The sequence below is a fragment of the Humulus lupulus genome, chromosome 5 (genome assembly GCF_963169125.1).
Source record: "Humulus lupulus chromosome 5, drHumLupu1.1, whole genome shotgun sequence".
Classification (NCBI taxonomy): Eukaryota; Viridiplantae; Streptophyta; class Magnoliopsida; order Rosales; family Cannabaceae; genus Humulus; species Humulus lupulus.
In genome coordinates, this window is record NC_084797.1 from 125,085,658 (window position 1) to 125,103,453 (window position 17,796).

General features: G+C 40.0%; 1 protein-coding gene and 1 non-coding gene across 2 annotated transcripts; one reads left to right on the plus strand and one right to left on the minus strand.

Moving 5' to 3' along the window:
- Window positions 1–2,018: 2,018 nt before the first annotated feature.
- LOC133780965 (small nucleolar RNA R71) lies at window positions 2,019–2,125 on the minus strand. Its single transcript, XR_009869768.1, has one exon. It is a non-coding gene; the product is annotated as a small nucleolar RNA R71 (small nucleolar RNA).
- Window positions 2,126–2,646: 521 nt separating this feature from the next.
- LOC133779449 (uncharacterized) lies at window positions 2,647–3,659 on the plus strand. The gene is made up of 3 exons (XM_062219409.1): window positions 2,647–3,042; window positions 3,181–3,477; window positions 3,567–3,659. The coding sequence occupies exons 1-3, from the start codon at window positions 2,647–2,649 to the stop codon at window positions 3,657–3,659; spliced, it is 786 nt and encodes a 261-aa protein (XP_062075393.1).
- The last annotated feature ends 14,137 nt before the right edge of the window (window positions 3,660–17,796 follow it).

The window sequence follows — 17,796 nt, forward strand, 5'->3', positions numbered from 1 at the left end:
TTTAGTGCAGTTTTACGCTTTTGTTTGTTTGTTTTTAAGTTTTAGTGAATAAAAAGGAAGATTTGAATACTTGGAGGAAATTGGTTCAAAAAGAGAAGAAAAACCCAAGTTTCGGTGTTGTTTTCAATAAAGGATGGATTCTGGCATGATTTGAAGGCATTGGTGATTTTGCGGGTTTAAAATTGCAAAAATTGAAGAGTTCATTAAGGGCCGCGACCTGAGAAATTTGGAGCCGCGGCCAGCCTCTTCACAAAAGCAGTGTTTCGGAGTCAGGACACAGGTCGTGGCATGGTTTTGGAGGGTCGCGGCTTGGAATAGCAAATTTCCAAGGAAACAAAGACATGGGCTGCGGTAGGTGGACAGTTGCGTCGTGACCCGCCTCAACGAAAAATGCAGTTTTTGGGACACGGGCCGCAGCGCTTGAATAGCTGAGCTACGACCCAAGTCCTTCATAAAGAAAAAAAAAAGGTTATAAACCTAGTTTCACAAAGAAAGAGGCAGAAAATTTTGGGTGGCTAAAAATCTTGGAGAACACCTTTGGAGGCTTCCTCAATTGTTTGCCATTCATCTATTTTTTTATGTTTGTTCTTGAATTTCTGTGTGTTTAGAATGATAGTTATGAACTAATTTTCTATTTAGGGCTGTTAATTGAATCGCTTGAATCCATATTATGAACTAATGCAATTTATCATTTCTTCTTCATCTTCTTTTTTAATTCCTTGCAATCTATGCTTGCTGATTGATTATTGATTGGCCATCTATAGTCATTACCTGTTTTTGAATCAAAATCTGAGAAGTGCGATTTGAATTTGCTTTGGTTGTTTAGGACACAATTTTAATTTGGAATGAGAGTATCTAGGTTAATTGTGCAACTCTCTTTTGAGTTGTTTTGATTAATGCTGTATTTGTGAATAAATTTACCATAGAAATATAGGAAGTTTTCACTTAGGTTGAGTTTATAATTCATAACACGATTATAAGCTGCTTTTGTCAACTCGTTAATTGAAATAGGAAGAAAGAAGAAGAAATTGGTAACTTGTATTAGGGATTAATAGGGAGGATAATTGATGAGATTAAATGTCCTAATTACTCTCTCATTATTTAAAGTCAAGGTTTTTCTGTTACTTATTGTTTTTATTGAGTTCTTAATTATTGTTTCTACAATTTATATTTTCTTCTGCCTTGTTACAAGAATCAAAGTTTAATTGACCAAATAGAAACAAAAAGATTAATTGATTGGTAATTGATGATTCAATCCTTGAGGACGATACTTGGTTTTACCAAGATTATTACTACTTTGCGATATGTGCACTTGCGTAGCAATAAATTTCGCAACAAGTTTTTGGCGCCGTTGTCGGGGATTGAAAACTACCAATATTAGTCTAATTAATTTTATTTCTAATTTGGTTGTTCTTTGTCTTGTTTCTAACTTGTTTTAGCTGCGTTTCTTTGTCAAATTCAGGTAGTTTGGTTATATGCGTAGCAAAAGAGGAGCAGATAGCCTTGTTCCTGTTAATCCTGAAATTGAGAAGGTTTGCAAACAAAACAGAAGAAATAAGAGGTTGGCTCATCAGACTGTGGAGATGGCATGGAATGACGGGAATAATAAGGTTCCCAAGGTTGTTTAAGGCCAGACTCAAAATCCTGCTGCAAGGAGGCTGAGAGACTATGTACTGCCCATTGTTACGGGAGTACAAAAATGTATAAGACCGCCAGTTGTGGAGGCCAATAATTTTGAGATTAAGCCGGCGATCTTACAAATGGTGCAGTCCACTATCCAATTTGGTGGTTTGCCTTCTAAAGACCCCCATATGAACTTGGCGAATTTCTTGGAGTTGTGTAATACCTTTAAGTATAATGGGGTGAGCGACAATGCAATCAGGTTGAGGCTATTCCAATTTTCACTACAGAAAAGAGCTAAGAGTTGGTTGAACTCCCGTCAATCCAATTCGATAAATACTTGGGAGGATTTGGCTCATAAATTCCTTGCCAAGTTCTTTCCTCCATCAAAAGCTGCTAAATTGAGAGGGGAGATTAATAATTTTTATCAACTGGATGGTGAATCTTTGTATGACTCTTGGGAAAGGTTCAAGGAGCTATTGAGAAAATTTCCCCATCATGGTATAGAAAAGTGGATGTTGGTCCACAATTTTTACAATGGGCTGTGTGGTACAACAAGAACAATTATTGATGTTGCAACTGGTGGGACATTCATGAGTAAGAGTGCCAATGAAGCTTATGAACTGTTAGAGGACATGGCCACAAAAAATCATCAGTGGTCTGATGAGAGGTCATCTGGGGTTAGAAAGGTAGCTGGGGTACATGAACTTGATGCAATTGCTGCTCTGACAACATAAGTGGCCTCGTCGACAAAACAATTGCAGCAGAATACTGTGTCTGCTAATGCGATTCAAGATGGCTAGGTGTAAAATTTGTGGTGGTTCTCACTCTTTTGATCAATGTCCTGCTAGTAATAATAACATTCCTATGGACCAAGCTCAGGTTCAAGCTGTGAGAAATTTTCAGAGGCCATTCAACAATCCATTCTCCAACACTTACAATGCTGGGTGGAGAAATCACCCCAACTTTTCTTAGAAAAACAATCAGGGCCAGCAACCTCAGTTTTAGGGTCAGTTTTAGCAGAATATGCCTCAACAACCAATGAATCAAGCCTCTTCATCACAACAACCTAGGCCACAAGCTCCACCAGACAGGCCTAATGAATTACAAGCTGCGTTATTGAGTCTTACCAACACTCAAACTCAGTTCATGACTGAGACCAGATCCTCTATCAGAAATATTGAAACACAAGTGGGGCAGTTGGTCAATATGCTGAATAATAGACCTCAGGGAAACTTGCCTAGTAACATTGAAGTTAATCCTAAGAAGCAATGTCAAGCAATTACTCTGAGGAGTGGTAAACAAATTGAGCATTCTAGTGTACAACAATCAGTGGTTCAGAATGAAGATTTGGGTGAAAAGTCTGATACAGTTGAGCAAGGGGTTACTGAAGATCATAAGAGCACAGAGAAGATTCCTCCAGTTGTTGTTGACCAGCCAGCCTGAGTTCCATATCCTCAGAGGCTTAGAAAAACTACTCTTGATAAAAAAATTTCTAAGTTTTTAGAGGTGTTCAAAAAGTTGCACATTAATATTCCTTTTCCTGAGGCTTTGGAGCAGATTCCAAGTTATGTAAAGTTCATGAAAGAGATTCTTTCTAAGAAAAGAAATATGGAAGGCTATGAAACTGTGGCGCTCACTGAAGAATGTAGTGCAATATTGCAAAGGAAGCTGCCCCAAAAGTTGAGAGATCCGGGGAGCTTTACTATACCTTGCACAATTGGAAAATTTGAGTGTAAGCATGCCTTGTGTGATTTGGGGGCGAGTATTAATTTGATGCCCTTATCTGTGTTCAGGAGACTTAGTTTGGGTGAAGCAAGACCAACAACAGTTACTCTACAGTTGGCAGATCGGTTGGTGAGCATCCACGGGGTATCATTGAAGATGTTCTTATGAAGGTGGATAAGTTTATTTTTCCTGCTGATTTTATTATTCTTGATATGGAGGAGGATGCAAACATGCCTATCATTCTTGGAAGGCCATTCCTAGCCACAGGCCAAGCTCTCATTGATGTTCAGAAGGGTGAATTGAAGCTTTAGGTTCAAGGAGATGAGGTGGTATTCAATGTCTTCAAGGCAATGATGTATCCGAGGGCTAGTGACAGTTGTTATAGTGTGTATGTGATAGATAAAGTAGTCTCAAAAAGAAGGGTGAGTAGTGATGCCTTAGAGGCGGTATTGATAGGTAGTGAGGAAGATGATGATGATGTTGAGAAGAGAGTATATGTAAATTGGATTAACTCTTATCAACTGTACAGGAAGAAGCTTGAAGATTTGGCGGAGGGACCTGAACGACCATTAACATCTATTCAGAAGCCACCGCAATTGGAATTAAAGGCTCTTCTGGATCATTTGTGTTATGCATACTTGGGTGAGAAGGAGACTTTACCTGTAATTGTTTCAGCTAACCTCTCAAAAACAGAATTGGAGAAATTGTTGAGGGTTTTACGGGTTCATAAATGTAACGTCCTGGTTACCCCAGAACAGTTACGGTGATCGGTGAACCGGAAATTTGACCTGCTACCCGAGTCCTTTGGTTAAAAACGTGTTCTAAGTGTTATTAATAGGTTAAGGTGAAAAACAATAAAGAGGAAAGGATATATTTTATTAAGTATATAAACTGCTCATGAGCTATTCAAAACATTTACAAGTTATTTACAACTCAAAATGGCCACTACTGTTTCAAAATACATAACCCCGCTGGCCTAAGCGGCAAAAATAGGGTAAACCTCCTAGTCCCTCTGAGAACTCCTTGGCCGTGGTGGTCAAGCGGCCGTATATGTACACATCACCACCTAAGCTCTCCACTAAAGGTTGGGTGAGCTTTTCTTTCCCTTTACCTGCACCACATAGCAACCATGAGCCGAGGCCCAGCAAGAAAACACAATATAGCATGATATAATATCAACAATAATCATAATAATCATTTAGGACTATCAGTCCAAAACAGATAGGTGACAGTCACAAAAGTCACTAAATTGGGAATAGCTCCCTTCAGCCTTGTGACGATAGGCTCACCGGGGCTCAACAGGTAAGTAAACCTTTCATTAGCTTAAACAGGATAGGTGCATGGTGACTGGTCACCAACATAACCTTCCTCATGACCATAGAGTCATAACCCTGGAACATCGTTCCCTAGCCATGTGACAAGCAGTCACCCGGACCTTATGCCTTGGCTCTCAGTAACTAGTCTTAGACTAGCCAAGTGCTTATAAGTTCATCGACCTTAGGGTCAGTCTAGTGTTAATGCCTTAGAGCCATTCAACACTGATATTGATTAGATCTAATCTTCAGTCGGCCCTGCGTTCAGGACGCTTATGCCGTTTCAGACTCTTAGGTCAGTGCCATATACAAGTAATCAACATTCACTAGCATTTAATATGCAATCCATGTCCACATTCATCAACCAACATGCCTCAGTACAATCACGTATGTCACATATACACAGGGTGCAGTTTTCTTACCTCAGGTTCGAGCGAGAAATATAATGAGGACGACCCCTGAGAACGATCGATCTTTTGGTTCCTTAGCGGTTACCTAATCACAACCAATTATAACTTCCATTAATGAGAATCAACATGGATAAGGTCTTAACCTAAGCACCACTCTCGAGACCTCGAAACATGCCCACACGGTGAGTAGATTCGATCCCGAGCCTTAAGGATTGAAACCCCAAGTCAAAAACCCTTAAAAACACTCAAAACGGGACTTTGAAGGAACAGGGTAGCGCTACAACGTTGACCCCTAGCGCCCCAGCGCTATACTCAGAACCCCCAACATTCCCATTTGCCTCCTGAGTAGCGCTGTAGCGCCCTAGGGTGGGCGCTATAGCGCTACCTCCATACCAAAACTCCCCTGAACCGACCTCCTTCATCTCCTTCGACTCCAATCTGATTCCAAAGCTTCCAAATCCCATTCTTGATGCGAAATGAACCCAAAAACCATCCTAACACATCCAAAACATCCTAACCATAGGAACCCTAGCCAAAACTCCCAACAAAACCAAGTTCTCAACCTAGAATTCACAACTGCAAAACAAAACTTAAACAGGGCAAACCAGGGAATTCTATGGTTAGAAACTTACCCAAAGCTCAGCTTATGATGCTCTTCAAGGGTGGAACACTCTCCCAAGCTTCCACAGCTTGCTTCCCAAGCTTGAATCCTCAAGAATGGTTCAAAAATCTCAAAGAAAGATGAAGGAGAAGATGGTACGGGAAGGCTCTCCAAATTGCTCTGTTTTTCTACCTCTTTCTCAGCCAACAATGGTTATATCTATCCTAGGGGTGAACTGACCATTTTACCCCTAGGTCAATTTAAGGTTTCTAAAGGCTCCCAAGGGCAAAATTGGTATTTTCCTCCTATCTCGTTAATCATAATTAACGCTCTCCAATTCCCACTATTCTCAATAATCTCAAACACCAATAATTCATATCCCATTACCCTTTAATTCCCGGTAACACTCTAATCATTAAAAATCACCCCGAGACTCAACCCGAGCCCCGAACTTAAACCTGTTGTAACTAGACCGCTAACCAATATTCCAAGATCGTCTCATACCGAATAGGTCGAACAAACCCACATTATAATGTGGTCTCAACACATATCATCAACATGCATACAATTATACCCTCAACGGGCCAAATTACCATCACACCCCTGTAATTAAAATGTGGACTCACATGCATGCATTTAACATCATATTATAATATAATTCACATATACATGCATAATATCATTTAATGGCATAATTAAACAAGTATGGCCCTCCCGGCCTACTAATCCCGCCATTAAACCACATCAGAGAATTTGGGGCATTACAATAAATTTTCCATTGGGTGGACATTGGTAGATATTAGAGGAATAAGTCCTTCAACAGTCATGCAAAATTTTTTATTGGAGGAAGATAGCAAGCCATCTATAGAGGCTCAGAGAAGACTCAATCCAAATATGAAGGAGATTGTACTTAAGCATATCCTTAAATGGTTGGATGTCGAGGTGATCTACCCAATTTCCAAAGAAGGGTGGAATTACAGTAGTAAAAAATGAAAATAACGAGCTAATTCCAACTCGAACAGTGAAAAGATGGTGCATTTGTATTGACTATCGAAAGTTAAATAAGACAACATGAAAAGATCACTTCCCACTTTCCTTTATTGATCATATGTTGGATAGGTTAGCTGGTAATGAGTATTATTGCTTTTTAGATGGTTACTCAGGGTATCATCAAATTGCCATCGCATTAGAGGACAAAGAGAAAACAACATTTACATGTCCCTATGGCACATTTGCTTTTAGGAGAATGCCATTCAGGCTATGTAATGCACTAGCAATATTTCAACGATCCATGATGGCTATCTTTTCAGATATGGTGGAAAGGAGCATTAAGATTTTCATGGATGATTTTTCTATTTTTAGCTCCTTGTTTGATATGTGTTTGGGTAACTTGGAGAATGTATTGAACTGTTGTGAAAAAACAAATTTGATGTTAAATTGGGAAAAATGCCATTTTATGGTAAAAGAAGGCATAGTACTTGGGCACAAAGTATCCAGTAAAGGTATTGAAGTGGATCGAGCAAAAATATCTACAATAGAAAATCTTCCACCGTCCGTGTCAGTCAAGGGAATTAGAAGTTTTCTAGGACATGCTAGGTTTTATCGAAGATTCATTAAGGAATTTTTGAAGATTTCAAAGCCTCTTTCTACTTTGTTGATGAACGGTGTTGCCTTTGATTTTAACGAAGAGTGCTTGCATGCTTTTAAAGTGCTGAAGGAGAAGCTGACAACTGCACCTATTGTGGTGGCTCTAAATTGGGATTTACCATTCGAATTGATGTGTGAAGCTAGTGATTATGCGGTTGGCATGGTTTTGGGGCAGCGTATTGACAAGGTATTTCAGTCTATTTACTATGCTAGTAGAACTCTTAACGATGCTCAGTTAAATTATGCCACAACAGAAAAGGAGTTGCTAGCCATAGTATTTGCTTTTGACAAGTTCAGACCGTATCTAATTGGTAACAAGGTGATTGTGTACACTGATCACTCTGCTATCAAGTATTTGATTACAAAGAAGGATGGAAAACCTCGCTTAATCAGATGGGTTCTTTTGCTACAAGAGTTTGATATGGAGATTCGTGACAACAGGGTACTAAAAACCTGGTAGTTGATCACTTGTCAAGACTTGAAGTAGAAGAGAGTCATAATGAGAAAGCTGTGCAGATTAATGATTTCTTTCTAGATGAACAATTATTTTGGGTGAGTGAAAATTCTGTTGTGCCTTGGTTTGCTGATTTTGTGAATTTTCTTGTTGCAAAGATTGTACCTCTTGAACTATCGAGGCAACAGTTGAAGAAATTTTACTTTGAGGTGAAGCATTACTACTGGGAGGAGCCTATTCTCTATAGGCATTGTGTTGACCAAGTCATTCGCTGTTGTGTACTTGAGGATGAGATGCATTCTATTCTTGCCCGTTGCCACAATTTACAATGTGGTGGGCATTTTGGAGCCACAAGAACAACAGCTAAGGTATTGCAAAGTGGTTTCTATTGGCCAACCCTATTTAAAGATGTTAATTCATTTGTGAAGGCTTGTGATCGGTGTCAGTGCACTGGTCATATCTCAAGGCGAAATGAGATGCCCCTCAATGTGATTTTGGAAGTTGAGCTTTTTGATGTTTGGGGCATTGACTTCATGGGTCCATTTCCACCATCTTACAATAATGAGTATATCCTGTTAACAGTTGATTATGTGTCAAAATGGGTGGAAGCTGCTGCTATGAAGACCAATGACGGTCAAACTGTGTTGAACTTTCTACATAAACATATTTTCACTTGTTTTGGTACACCTCGAGCTCTCATTAGCGATGAAGGGAGTCATTTTGTCAACAAACAACTTGATGTACTTCTAGCTCGCTATGGTGTATACCACCGCATTGCATTGCCATATCATCCCTAATCAAATGGCCAAGCTAAAATTTCAAACAAGGAGGTAAAAAGTATCATTGAGAAGACTATGGATAGTTCAAGGAAAAACTGATCAAAGAAGTTGGATGATGCACTATGGGCTTACAGAACCGCGTTTAAAACACCGATAGGTATGTCTCCATATCGCTTAGTTTTTGGAAAAGCTTGTCATCTTCCAGTTGAGTTAGAGCACAGGGCATATTGGGCAATGAAAAAGTTAAAACTTTGATTGGAATGCTGCTAGTGAGAATAGAATTTTGCAACTGAATGAGCTTGATGAATTTCATAATGAGGCATACGAAAATGTAAAAATCTATAAGGAGCACACCAAAGCTTGGCATGACAAGAACCTAGTCAGAAAAGAGTTTCAACTTGGAGCGTACTTCTTTTTAATTCAAGGTTGAGCTATTTCTTGGAAAATTGAAGTTAAGGTGGTCAGGTCCTTTTACTGTTGTGAGAGTGTTTCCAGATGGCTCAGTGGAAATGCAAGGAAAGAATGGAGATCCTTTTAAGATGAACATGCAAAGGTTGAAGCCATACTTGGGCAGTGCATTTGATCAAGAAAAGTCAATAATCCTCTTGAAGCCCTTTTGAAGAGGGGTTCATCGTCCGGCTAAATGACGTTAACGACATCGCTCGTGGGAGGCATCCCATATATTTTTATTGCTTTCTTTACTTTTTGGTCTAGTTGGAACAAAATTTTAAGTTTAATTTTTGCACTTGTAAATTATGAATAGTTGGTTTATTATTGTACATATGGAATCATGGAAAGCATGAAAAAAAATGAAAAAAGAAAAGAATTTTTTTTTTCTTAAGGGTCGCGGCACAATTTTATTGAGTCATGGCAAGGCCCCTTACAGAGGCACAGGGATTCTATCAAGGGAGTAGGCGGGCCGTAGCACAGAGCAAGGAGGGTCGCGGTACTTCCACCCAGAAAAAAAAAATTTAAGAGGCGGGCTGCGGCACAGGCTAGGAAGGGCCGCAACCCTTGAAGCTAAAATTCTCAGAAAAAGGAGGCGGGTCGCGGCACTAGAGTAGGTGCCCCGCGACGCTAGGTCGTGACAGATTCTATAAAAAACAGAAAAACCCTATTTTTTTTTTCAATTTTTCCTCACATTTCTGTTTTTCATCTTCCCCATACCTCCGACTCCCCCATTCTCAGCCTCAACAACCCATTTGTTTTCTCATTAAAACACCATTCCCCAACCATTTCTCATCTTTTATTGTAACGACCCAAAAGTCTCTAATAAGGCTTAAGGGCCTTGATTAGTGTGCCGGGAGGGCATAATTGGTTTATGTGTGATTTAAATGACTTAATGCATGATTATGTGATAAGCATGCTTATATGATTATATGGTTATATGGATATATGAAATGCATGTTTATGGGTATTAGTATGCATGTAGGCCTTGTTTAGCTTAAATGGGCATATTTGTAATTTTGGCTCGTTGAGGGCATAAATGTGATTATATGTTATAATTGTGGAGACCACATTATTATGTGGATATATTTGCAGCGTTAGGCTCGAGGTGATCCTAGGGAGCTAGTTAGCGGGAAAGTCACAACGGGACCCTATACCCGACTCGGGGCGAGTCAAGGGATATTTTGGGTATTAGATATTTATTTGGGTTATGAAAATAAATATTTGGAGATATATTTGAAGTTAGAGAGTTTAGGAGGGAATATTGGGGAAATTTACCATTTTGTCCTCGAGGACGTTTTTGGTACCCCGAGCCTTGCGATTAACTTAAGTAACTTAAGTTAGATAAAGCAAAACAAAGGAAACAAATAGAACTTTGCCAAAACCGACTCTTCTCTCTCTCTCTTGCTTCCTCTAGAAACTCTCTCAAGTTAACTTGTGGAAACCAAGGGAAATTTGGGCTAGAAACTCAAGGATTTGAGCTGGAATTTTGGGGAGTAACTCAGTGGCAATTTGGTGGATTTAGTCTTCAATTGAGGCAAGCTTTGAATTATGATTTTAGCCAATTAATTCTGCAGTTCTTGGCTGAGTTTTAGTGTTCTTGGGTTTTTGATGTTAAAGATTGAATTGGAGTTTTGATGAGTTTTTAGTCTAGTTTTCTGTTGGGTTTTGCTGCTGGGAACATGTTAAGGTGTTTGCGATAGTTAAATTATGCCATTGGGATGGTTTTGGGTTGGTTTGATTGAGGTTTGGTTGTTGGAAATGGTGATTTTTCTGGGTTCAAAGGGGTCGAGCCGCGGCTCTGTTCTTGGTGTGCCGCGACCCTCTAGAACAAATGGGAGCCACAAAGAAGGGCGGGTCGCGGCATGGGAAGCTTTGGGCCGTGGAGTGTGTCTGCTGCTTAGGGAGGCTAGGCCTCTGGTTGGAGGATGGCCGCGGCATGGAGGGCTTAGGGTCGCGGCTCTTAAGGGTATTTTTGCCTTTGAGAAGGTTTTAGGCGCGGGAGCTTAACCTAGGGTGCTTGGGATTGATTACACTACCGTGTTTGGTGGAATTCGATGTTCCGAAGGCCAGAACTTGGTTCAGAAACCTTTATTCACTTATTATTGATGGAATCTTTTATCATGGTTGTGACTAGGTGTTCACTAGGGCTTGGGACAAGATCGTGCTAGAGGGTCAACTTTCTTAACCCAAGCATTCAGAATTGAAGGTAAGAAAACTGCACCCGGTTGTGTGACTATGTTGGGACTAAGGGTTCCCTATACTTGTATGCAATATTGTATGATGGTATTATGCCATGTGAACATGAAATAAATGGCCTAAGAGTGTCAGAATTAATATTGGCACACAAGACGCGGCTCGGCCACTGGTAGCTGAGGACTAGGGGTGTTCATAAAACTTCCCACATCGCACAAACTGGCTACATCGCACCACACTGCACTGCAATTTGCGGTTTAGAACCCTTCGCGCTGCGGTTGCGGGTTGTATTTTTGCCAAACCGCGCGGTGCGGTGCAGTTTGCAGTTTTAAATTTTATAAATGCGGTTCAAATTACACCGCACTGCATCATTATATATATTAACTTTTTTATATTATTTTTTTTCAATTTTACTACATTTGAAGTTAATGCATAAATATTTATATAGTATAATATAATATACACAATATCTCGAAAAAAATATAATGTTTCATAGGATGCTAACACATATTCTACTTCAATCTAAAGATATTCCTCCTTAATTAAAATAATATTTACTTTTATATTACATTTTTTCTTTGTTATTAGTTTGTTATATTTTTATTGTTTTGCTTAAAGTTTATTAGCTTGTTGTACATTTAATTATTTTGTTAAACACTCTATGATTATGAGATTTATTATGAATCTTTCTTAATTATAATATTTAATTGTTAAATTATTTGGCGATAGATATAAACCGCCCACACCGCACCGCACCACACCGCATTTTTGCGGTGTGGTTTAAGGTCTATGCGGTGCGGGTTGCGGTTTGGAAAATTGTTCAAACCGCATATGTGGTGCGGTCCAAAAAATTAGAGAAAAACCACACCACCTGCCCCATGAACACCCCTACCGAGGACAACTTAATATTCATTGAGCTCGGTTTAAGCGGACCGGAGTCAGTGGGTTAAACAGAGGTTGTGACCTAAGGGCGTCGACCCTGGTTATTGTATGGCATGGTTATTGATGTTAATTTGATGATTATGATATGCTGAGTATCTGGATGTTAGATTGTGGATTTACTAATTCTTTTCACTAATTATGTGAATGCTATGGATTGCTGAACGTATGGTTATGCTTAATGAATTATTTGATTATTGATATTGATATTGATATTGATCATGCTAAGATGTTATGGTTTTCTTGCTGAGCCTTGGCTCACGGGTGCTACGTGGTGCAGGTAAAGGAAATGGTAAGCTCGATCAACTCTGATTTGGAGAGCTCTAGAGGCGGAATGTCCATAGTCAGCTGCTCGGCTGCCACGGTTGAGGGATGGGCAGGGACAGAAGAACCTTAAATGTCTATTTTTCCCTTAGAGTGGCTTGTAGTTGTATATAACCCTGTATTTTTTGTAAACTGTCCTTTAAACTCTATTTCTTTTGGGATCCCATATATGAAGTGTTTATTTAAATGAAATGTATCTTTTATGACAAAAATCTTTTAACCCTAGTTCAATAATGGTTTTAGTGACACATTTTCAACTAAACGACTTGATTAGCAAGTCTTGCACCTTTATAAATACACAGTGTAACGGTCTTGGCTACGCAGGGCGTTACACTTATCTCCTTCATTTGACCTAAAATACAAATTTTCTCCTTCATAAAGCCTTATTTAAGAAAATTCCTATCATATACCGTGGATTTCTGACAATATTGTTGTCAAAGGAAGGAGACAAGTTCACAAACAGGGGTTTCTCACTCAAGTAAGTACAATTTATCCATTTTCTTTGAATTTTCAATGCTCAGTTGGTAGTTTTTGGATAAATTGTGAGTGAAAATTGTTGTGGAGACATTTGGTGGGTTTGTGATGGACAGCGGATTGTTAATGCGCTTACCGAATTTGTTCATAATATTTGGATTTTGGGGAAAGTAAGAAAACAAGGGGAGGTTCTGCCCAAATTCTCTCAGAAAATTTGGTGATAGTAATCATTTTTGTACTTGTACGATGGGTCCTAAAAGAAATCCTCCAAGGGGTGCTTCTTCAAAGAAAACATCCTCATCCTGAGCCCAACAAACACTGCCACCACCCACTGATTTTAACACAGCAAAATTCAAAACTAAGGAGGCTGCAGATTTGTTTAAAAAAATCAATGGGAAATCTGTTGTTCCAGAAAGAGGGGGGGGGGGGGGATGAAGTATCAATTGGAACCATACCCAAATGACTCCCCCTATGAGTTAATTAGAGCTAAAATTACTCGCACAAATTGGGGCATAGATTGTAAGCAAATGCAAGTGGATAATGCTAATTACTCTCAACTGTATGAGTTTTATGCAAATTTCCCCAGTCAAGATGATGAGAAAAAATATTTTGTTCGAGGCAAGGAAGTGCCATCCGACATTGCCTCTTTTAATACTTTGCTTCATCTTCCTACTATTTCAGCCACTGAAGATGAACATTGGCAATTGGCTCATTTTAGCGAGATCGATTATGTTGATGGTAGAAATATTGAGCATGCTGGGGGCTTAATTTCATTATCATGGTGGTGAGCCAAAGCATTTGTTTCGTTGGCAGTTGAATCACATCGCCCGTGCTTGGGCTTATTTTGTGAGTGCTCGTCTGTTGCCCAACACTCATGTATCTTCTATTGATTAGGAGCGATGTATCTTGGTTTACGCTATCATGACAGGCAAAACAGTAGATGTGGGATGAATAATCAGGAATAGCATTCGCAACATCAGTAAATTCAATACCACTAGTGGCTTGGCGCATGGCACGTTCATAACTCAGTTGTGTGAGACTTATGAAATTCCAGTGTTTGATGGAGACATAATATGGAAGCCCATGAAACCTATCACTCTGTCTATGGTTCATGGTTTTCCTCCGGCCTCTCTTGAGCCTCCACAACCTGGCCAAGGCCCCAAACGTCCGCGAGGTGGAGACGATGAGGAGATCGATGTCGTTGGTACATGTGCAACTGATGATGCAGGACCCAGTGGCAGTGCGTCCTTTTTGGATATTGGTGGGCCAATTGATTACCATACTCAGGGCACACATAATCAGCTGGATTACATCATTCAACAAAATCAGTATATGATCCAGTCCCATCATGCTCAAAATCAATATTTCAATCAATATATGGAGCAGCGCAGTGAGTATGACACTCAGCATGTGGATGCCCTCAATTCTTTAGTCCAACGGTGGTCGATGAGTGAGGTCGATCAGCATACCTTTATGTATCCCTCACCATACATGCCCTACAATCCACCGCCTTCGCCATCACCATATTGATGTGGCGTGTCTCTTGAGGTAAGTTTTCTCTCCTTGGTTTTCAGGTGACATTGGGGACAATGTGAAATTATAGTTTGGGGGAGAGACTTATTGCTTTTGCTTCGTTTTTTGTTTTCCTTTTAGTTTTGTCTTTAGTGTCGAAAAGTTAAGCCGGTGAAATTTCTTTAATAATGTCGTTTATCATCACTTATGAAATAGAGATTGTGTGAATAACTGTGTGCTTGGTTTGATCACTCTTTGGATTTTTTTTAATGCTTCTTGGAAATTTTAATATGTTGTGTAAATGTGAGTAATTAGCCTATGTTATACATATTTTACGTGGGTATGAGGAATGAATTGTGGAGTAGGATAGAACTTGCATTGCTTGTCTTTTGAGACGAAATCCTTGATGACATGTGTGTTGAAAAATGATCTAGGCAATTTTGTTGGAACATTTGAGCCTTTCAAGCTTACCGATATTATTTTATCCTTAGCTTTCCCCTTTGTGCATTAACTTGTTTGATTGATTGTTTAACCACATTATTAAGCCAAAAATGTACTCGTTATTATTTTCCCTTGTCCTTTGAATTATGCCATAAGTTTGGGGGAACGAATTGTACTTGGGTGAGATTGTTGATATGTGGATAAATGATGTATTTTAATGATTGAGAGAAATGTAAAAGTTTTTGCAACATCACTAATTTCTGTATATTCTTAAAAAAAAGGTGATAAATAATTAAATAAAGTGATGTTGGAGCATTGTTTTGTGAGTTCTCAATTGTTGGAAAGTTGGTGAATTGGGGGGTGGTTATTAAATGCAAGATGGTTAGTTTGATTGTGTTGATCGCGTTTTTGGCCAACGACGTGAGAACCTCAAAAACGATAAAGCCTTCAAGAGAAATTAAACGACATAGACAATTTTGAACAGAAAGTACTTAAAAAAACGCAATTTTTATAGTGGTTCAGCCCCAATATGTTGGTAATAGCCTAATCCACTCAGAGAAATGATTATATATTTACACTCAAGATCAGATGAACCCGTGTCCACTGAGTTTCTTCAGTGTAAAATCTCAGAATACAGGAGTTCTTTCAAGAAAAAGCTTTCTCTCTCTAGAAAATTCAAATCAAAACTCAAATTTTCCAAAAGTCCTTTTCTAATCTCATAAGCCATATATTTATAGGCTTAGGATACATCTGCTATCCCCTAGAATCAGGATATTTCATTATATTTAAATTACAAAAATATTCAAAATGTAACAGAACACCCAATTTGTGGGAAGAACGAGAGATTCCCGCGTATGCCAAGACCGATTCTTGTTGAAGCCATTTATGGGAATCTTGATGTAGTCTGTTCTACTAGTTGATGAATATCACCTTCTGGTTGGCCATACCTCTACTGGACAGTCATGCACTTAGCTGGTAGGAGATGCACTTAGCTGGTAGAAGAAGCACTTGACTGGGCAGTCATGCACTTGGCTGGTAGGACATGCACTTGGCTGGTCAGATATGTGCATGACCGATCGGCCAAGTTCATTCCTGGGCAGCAAGGTCATGACTGGTCGAATGCAAGGTCATTCCTGGGCAGCAAAGTCGTTCCTGGTCAGCAAAGTCATTATTGGACAGCAAGGTCATTACTGGGCAACAAGGTCATTACTGGGCAGCAAGGTCATTCCTGGGCAGCAAGGTCATTACTGGGAAGCAAGGTCATTACTGGGTAGCAATGTCATTCCTGGGCAGCAAAGTCATTACTGGGCAGCAAGGTCACTACCGGGCAGCAATGTCATTCCTGGTCGGATGCAACAACTTGACTAGTCGGTCATGACACCTCTCAAGCAGTCAAAACTCTTCATTGATGCACTAGGCTACTCCTAAGCCAGGTCACCCAACCATTCCTTGCCACTTGTCATTTCTATTGCCACATCATCATTTTCAAATTTTGGGGATAACATTTGCCCCCCAAGTTTATTATATGAGACCTCACATAATAAACTTTTTCTTCATAGTAGACGGCATTATATAAAAAAATAACTGTTCATCTTCCCGCCATGCAGCAGACCACAGCTCACAGACCACGATCACTGCAAATAACTGCCCATGATCGTGGGGAGAAAAAATATCCCCAAAAATTTGAAAATGATGACGTGGCGATAGAAATGACAAGTGGCAAGGAATAGTTGGGTTATCTGGCTTAGCAGCAGCCCAGTACATCAATGAAGAGTTTTGACTGCTTGAGAGGTGTCATGTCCAAGCCAAGTGCACCTAAGGAGCCCAACGCCAACACCCTTGTGTGTCCGGTCGGACACCTTAGGCCTGAGGCGTGGTCGGACACATGTCCGAGGAGAGGCCCGAGGCGTGGTCGGACGCATGTCCAAGGAGAGGCCCGAGGCATGGTCGGACACATGTCCGAGGAGAGGCCCGAGGCGTGGTCGGACGCATGTCCGAGGAGAGGCTCGAGGCGTGGTCGGATGCATGTTCGAGGAAGATTACTTGGGCTAGGGTGTGCCTGGTCAGATGTATGACCGAGGAGAGCACTTGGGCTAGGGTGTGCCCAGTCGGACATTGGTCCGAGGAGCAGTCCAAGTGCCTAGTCGGATGCATGACCGAGGAGAGTGCTTGGGCTAAGACCATGCTTGGTCGGATGCATGTTCGAGGTGAGACAAAGGTGTATTCGGACACATGTCTGAGGAGAGACAAGGGCCTGGTCCGTATGCATGTGTCCAGCATGCATATGTCCAACCAGCACTTGTGTATGTCCAGCATGCATGTGTTCGACTAGAAGACGATATTCATCAACCAAATAGACCAGACTACGTCAAATTCCCAGAAACGGCTTCAACAAGAATCGGTCTGGGCATATGCGGGAATCTCTCATTCTTCGCTCAAATTGGGGATTCTGTTGCATTTTTTATATTTCTTGTAATTTAAATATAATAAGAATAATAAAAGATCTCGATCCTAGGGGGATATCAGTGTATGATCCCAAGCCTATAAATAGATGGCTGATGGGATCAGAAAAGGAATTTTGGCAATTTGAAGTTTTGGTCTGAGTTTTCTAGAGAGAGAAAGTGCGTTTTCTTGAGAGAGAACTCTTTTGTATTCTGAGAATTTACACTGAAGAAACTCAGTTGACACTGGTTCATCTGATCTTGAGTGTAGATAAAATAATCAAATCTCTAAGTGGATTAGGCTATTACCAACATATTGGGGCTGAACCACTATAAAATCGTGTGTTTTATTTACTTTCTTTATTAAACTGTCTGTGTCGTTTGAATTCTCTTGAAGGTTTGTCGTTTTTAACGTTCTCACGTCGTTGGCCAAAAACGCGGTCAACATTTTGGTGCTTTCATTGACAGCC

Coding starts and splice junctions, on each gene's coding strand:
- LOC133779449 (XM_062219409.1), top strand. CDS start 2,647: ATGCCTCAACAACCAATGAATCAAGCCTCTTCATCACAACAACCTAGG. Junction 3,043..3,180: donor GCACAGAGAAGATTCCTCCA/GTTGTTGTTGAC, acceptor GCTTTGGAGCAG/ATTCCAAGTTATGTAAAGTT. Junction 3,478..3,566: donor TACAGTTGGCAGATCGGTTG/GTGAGCATCCAC, acceptor CTTGATATGGAG/GAGGATGCAAACATGCCTAT.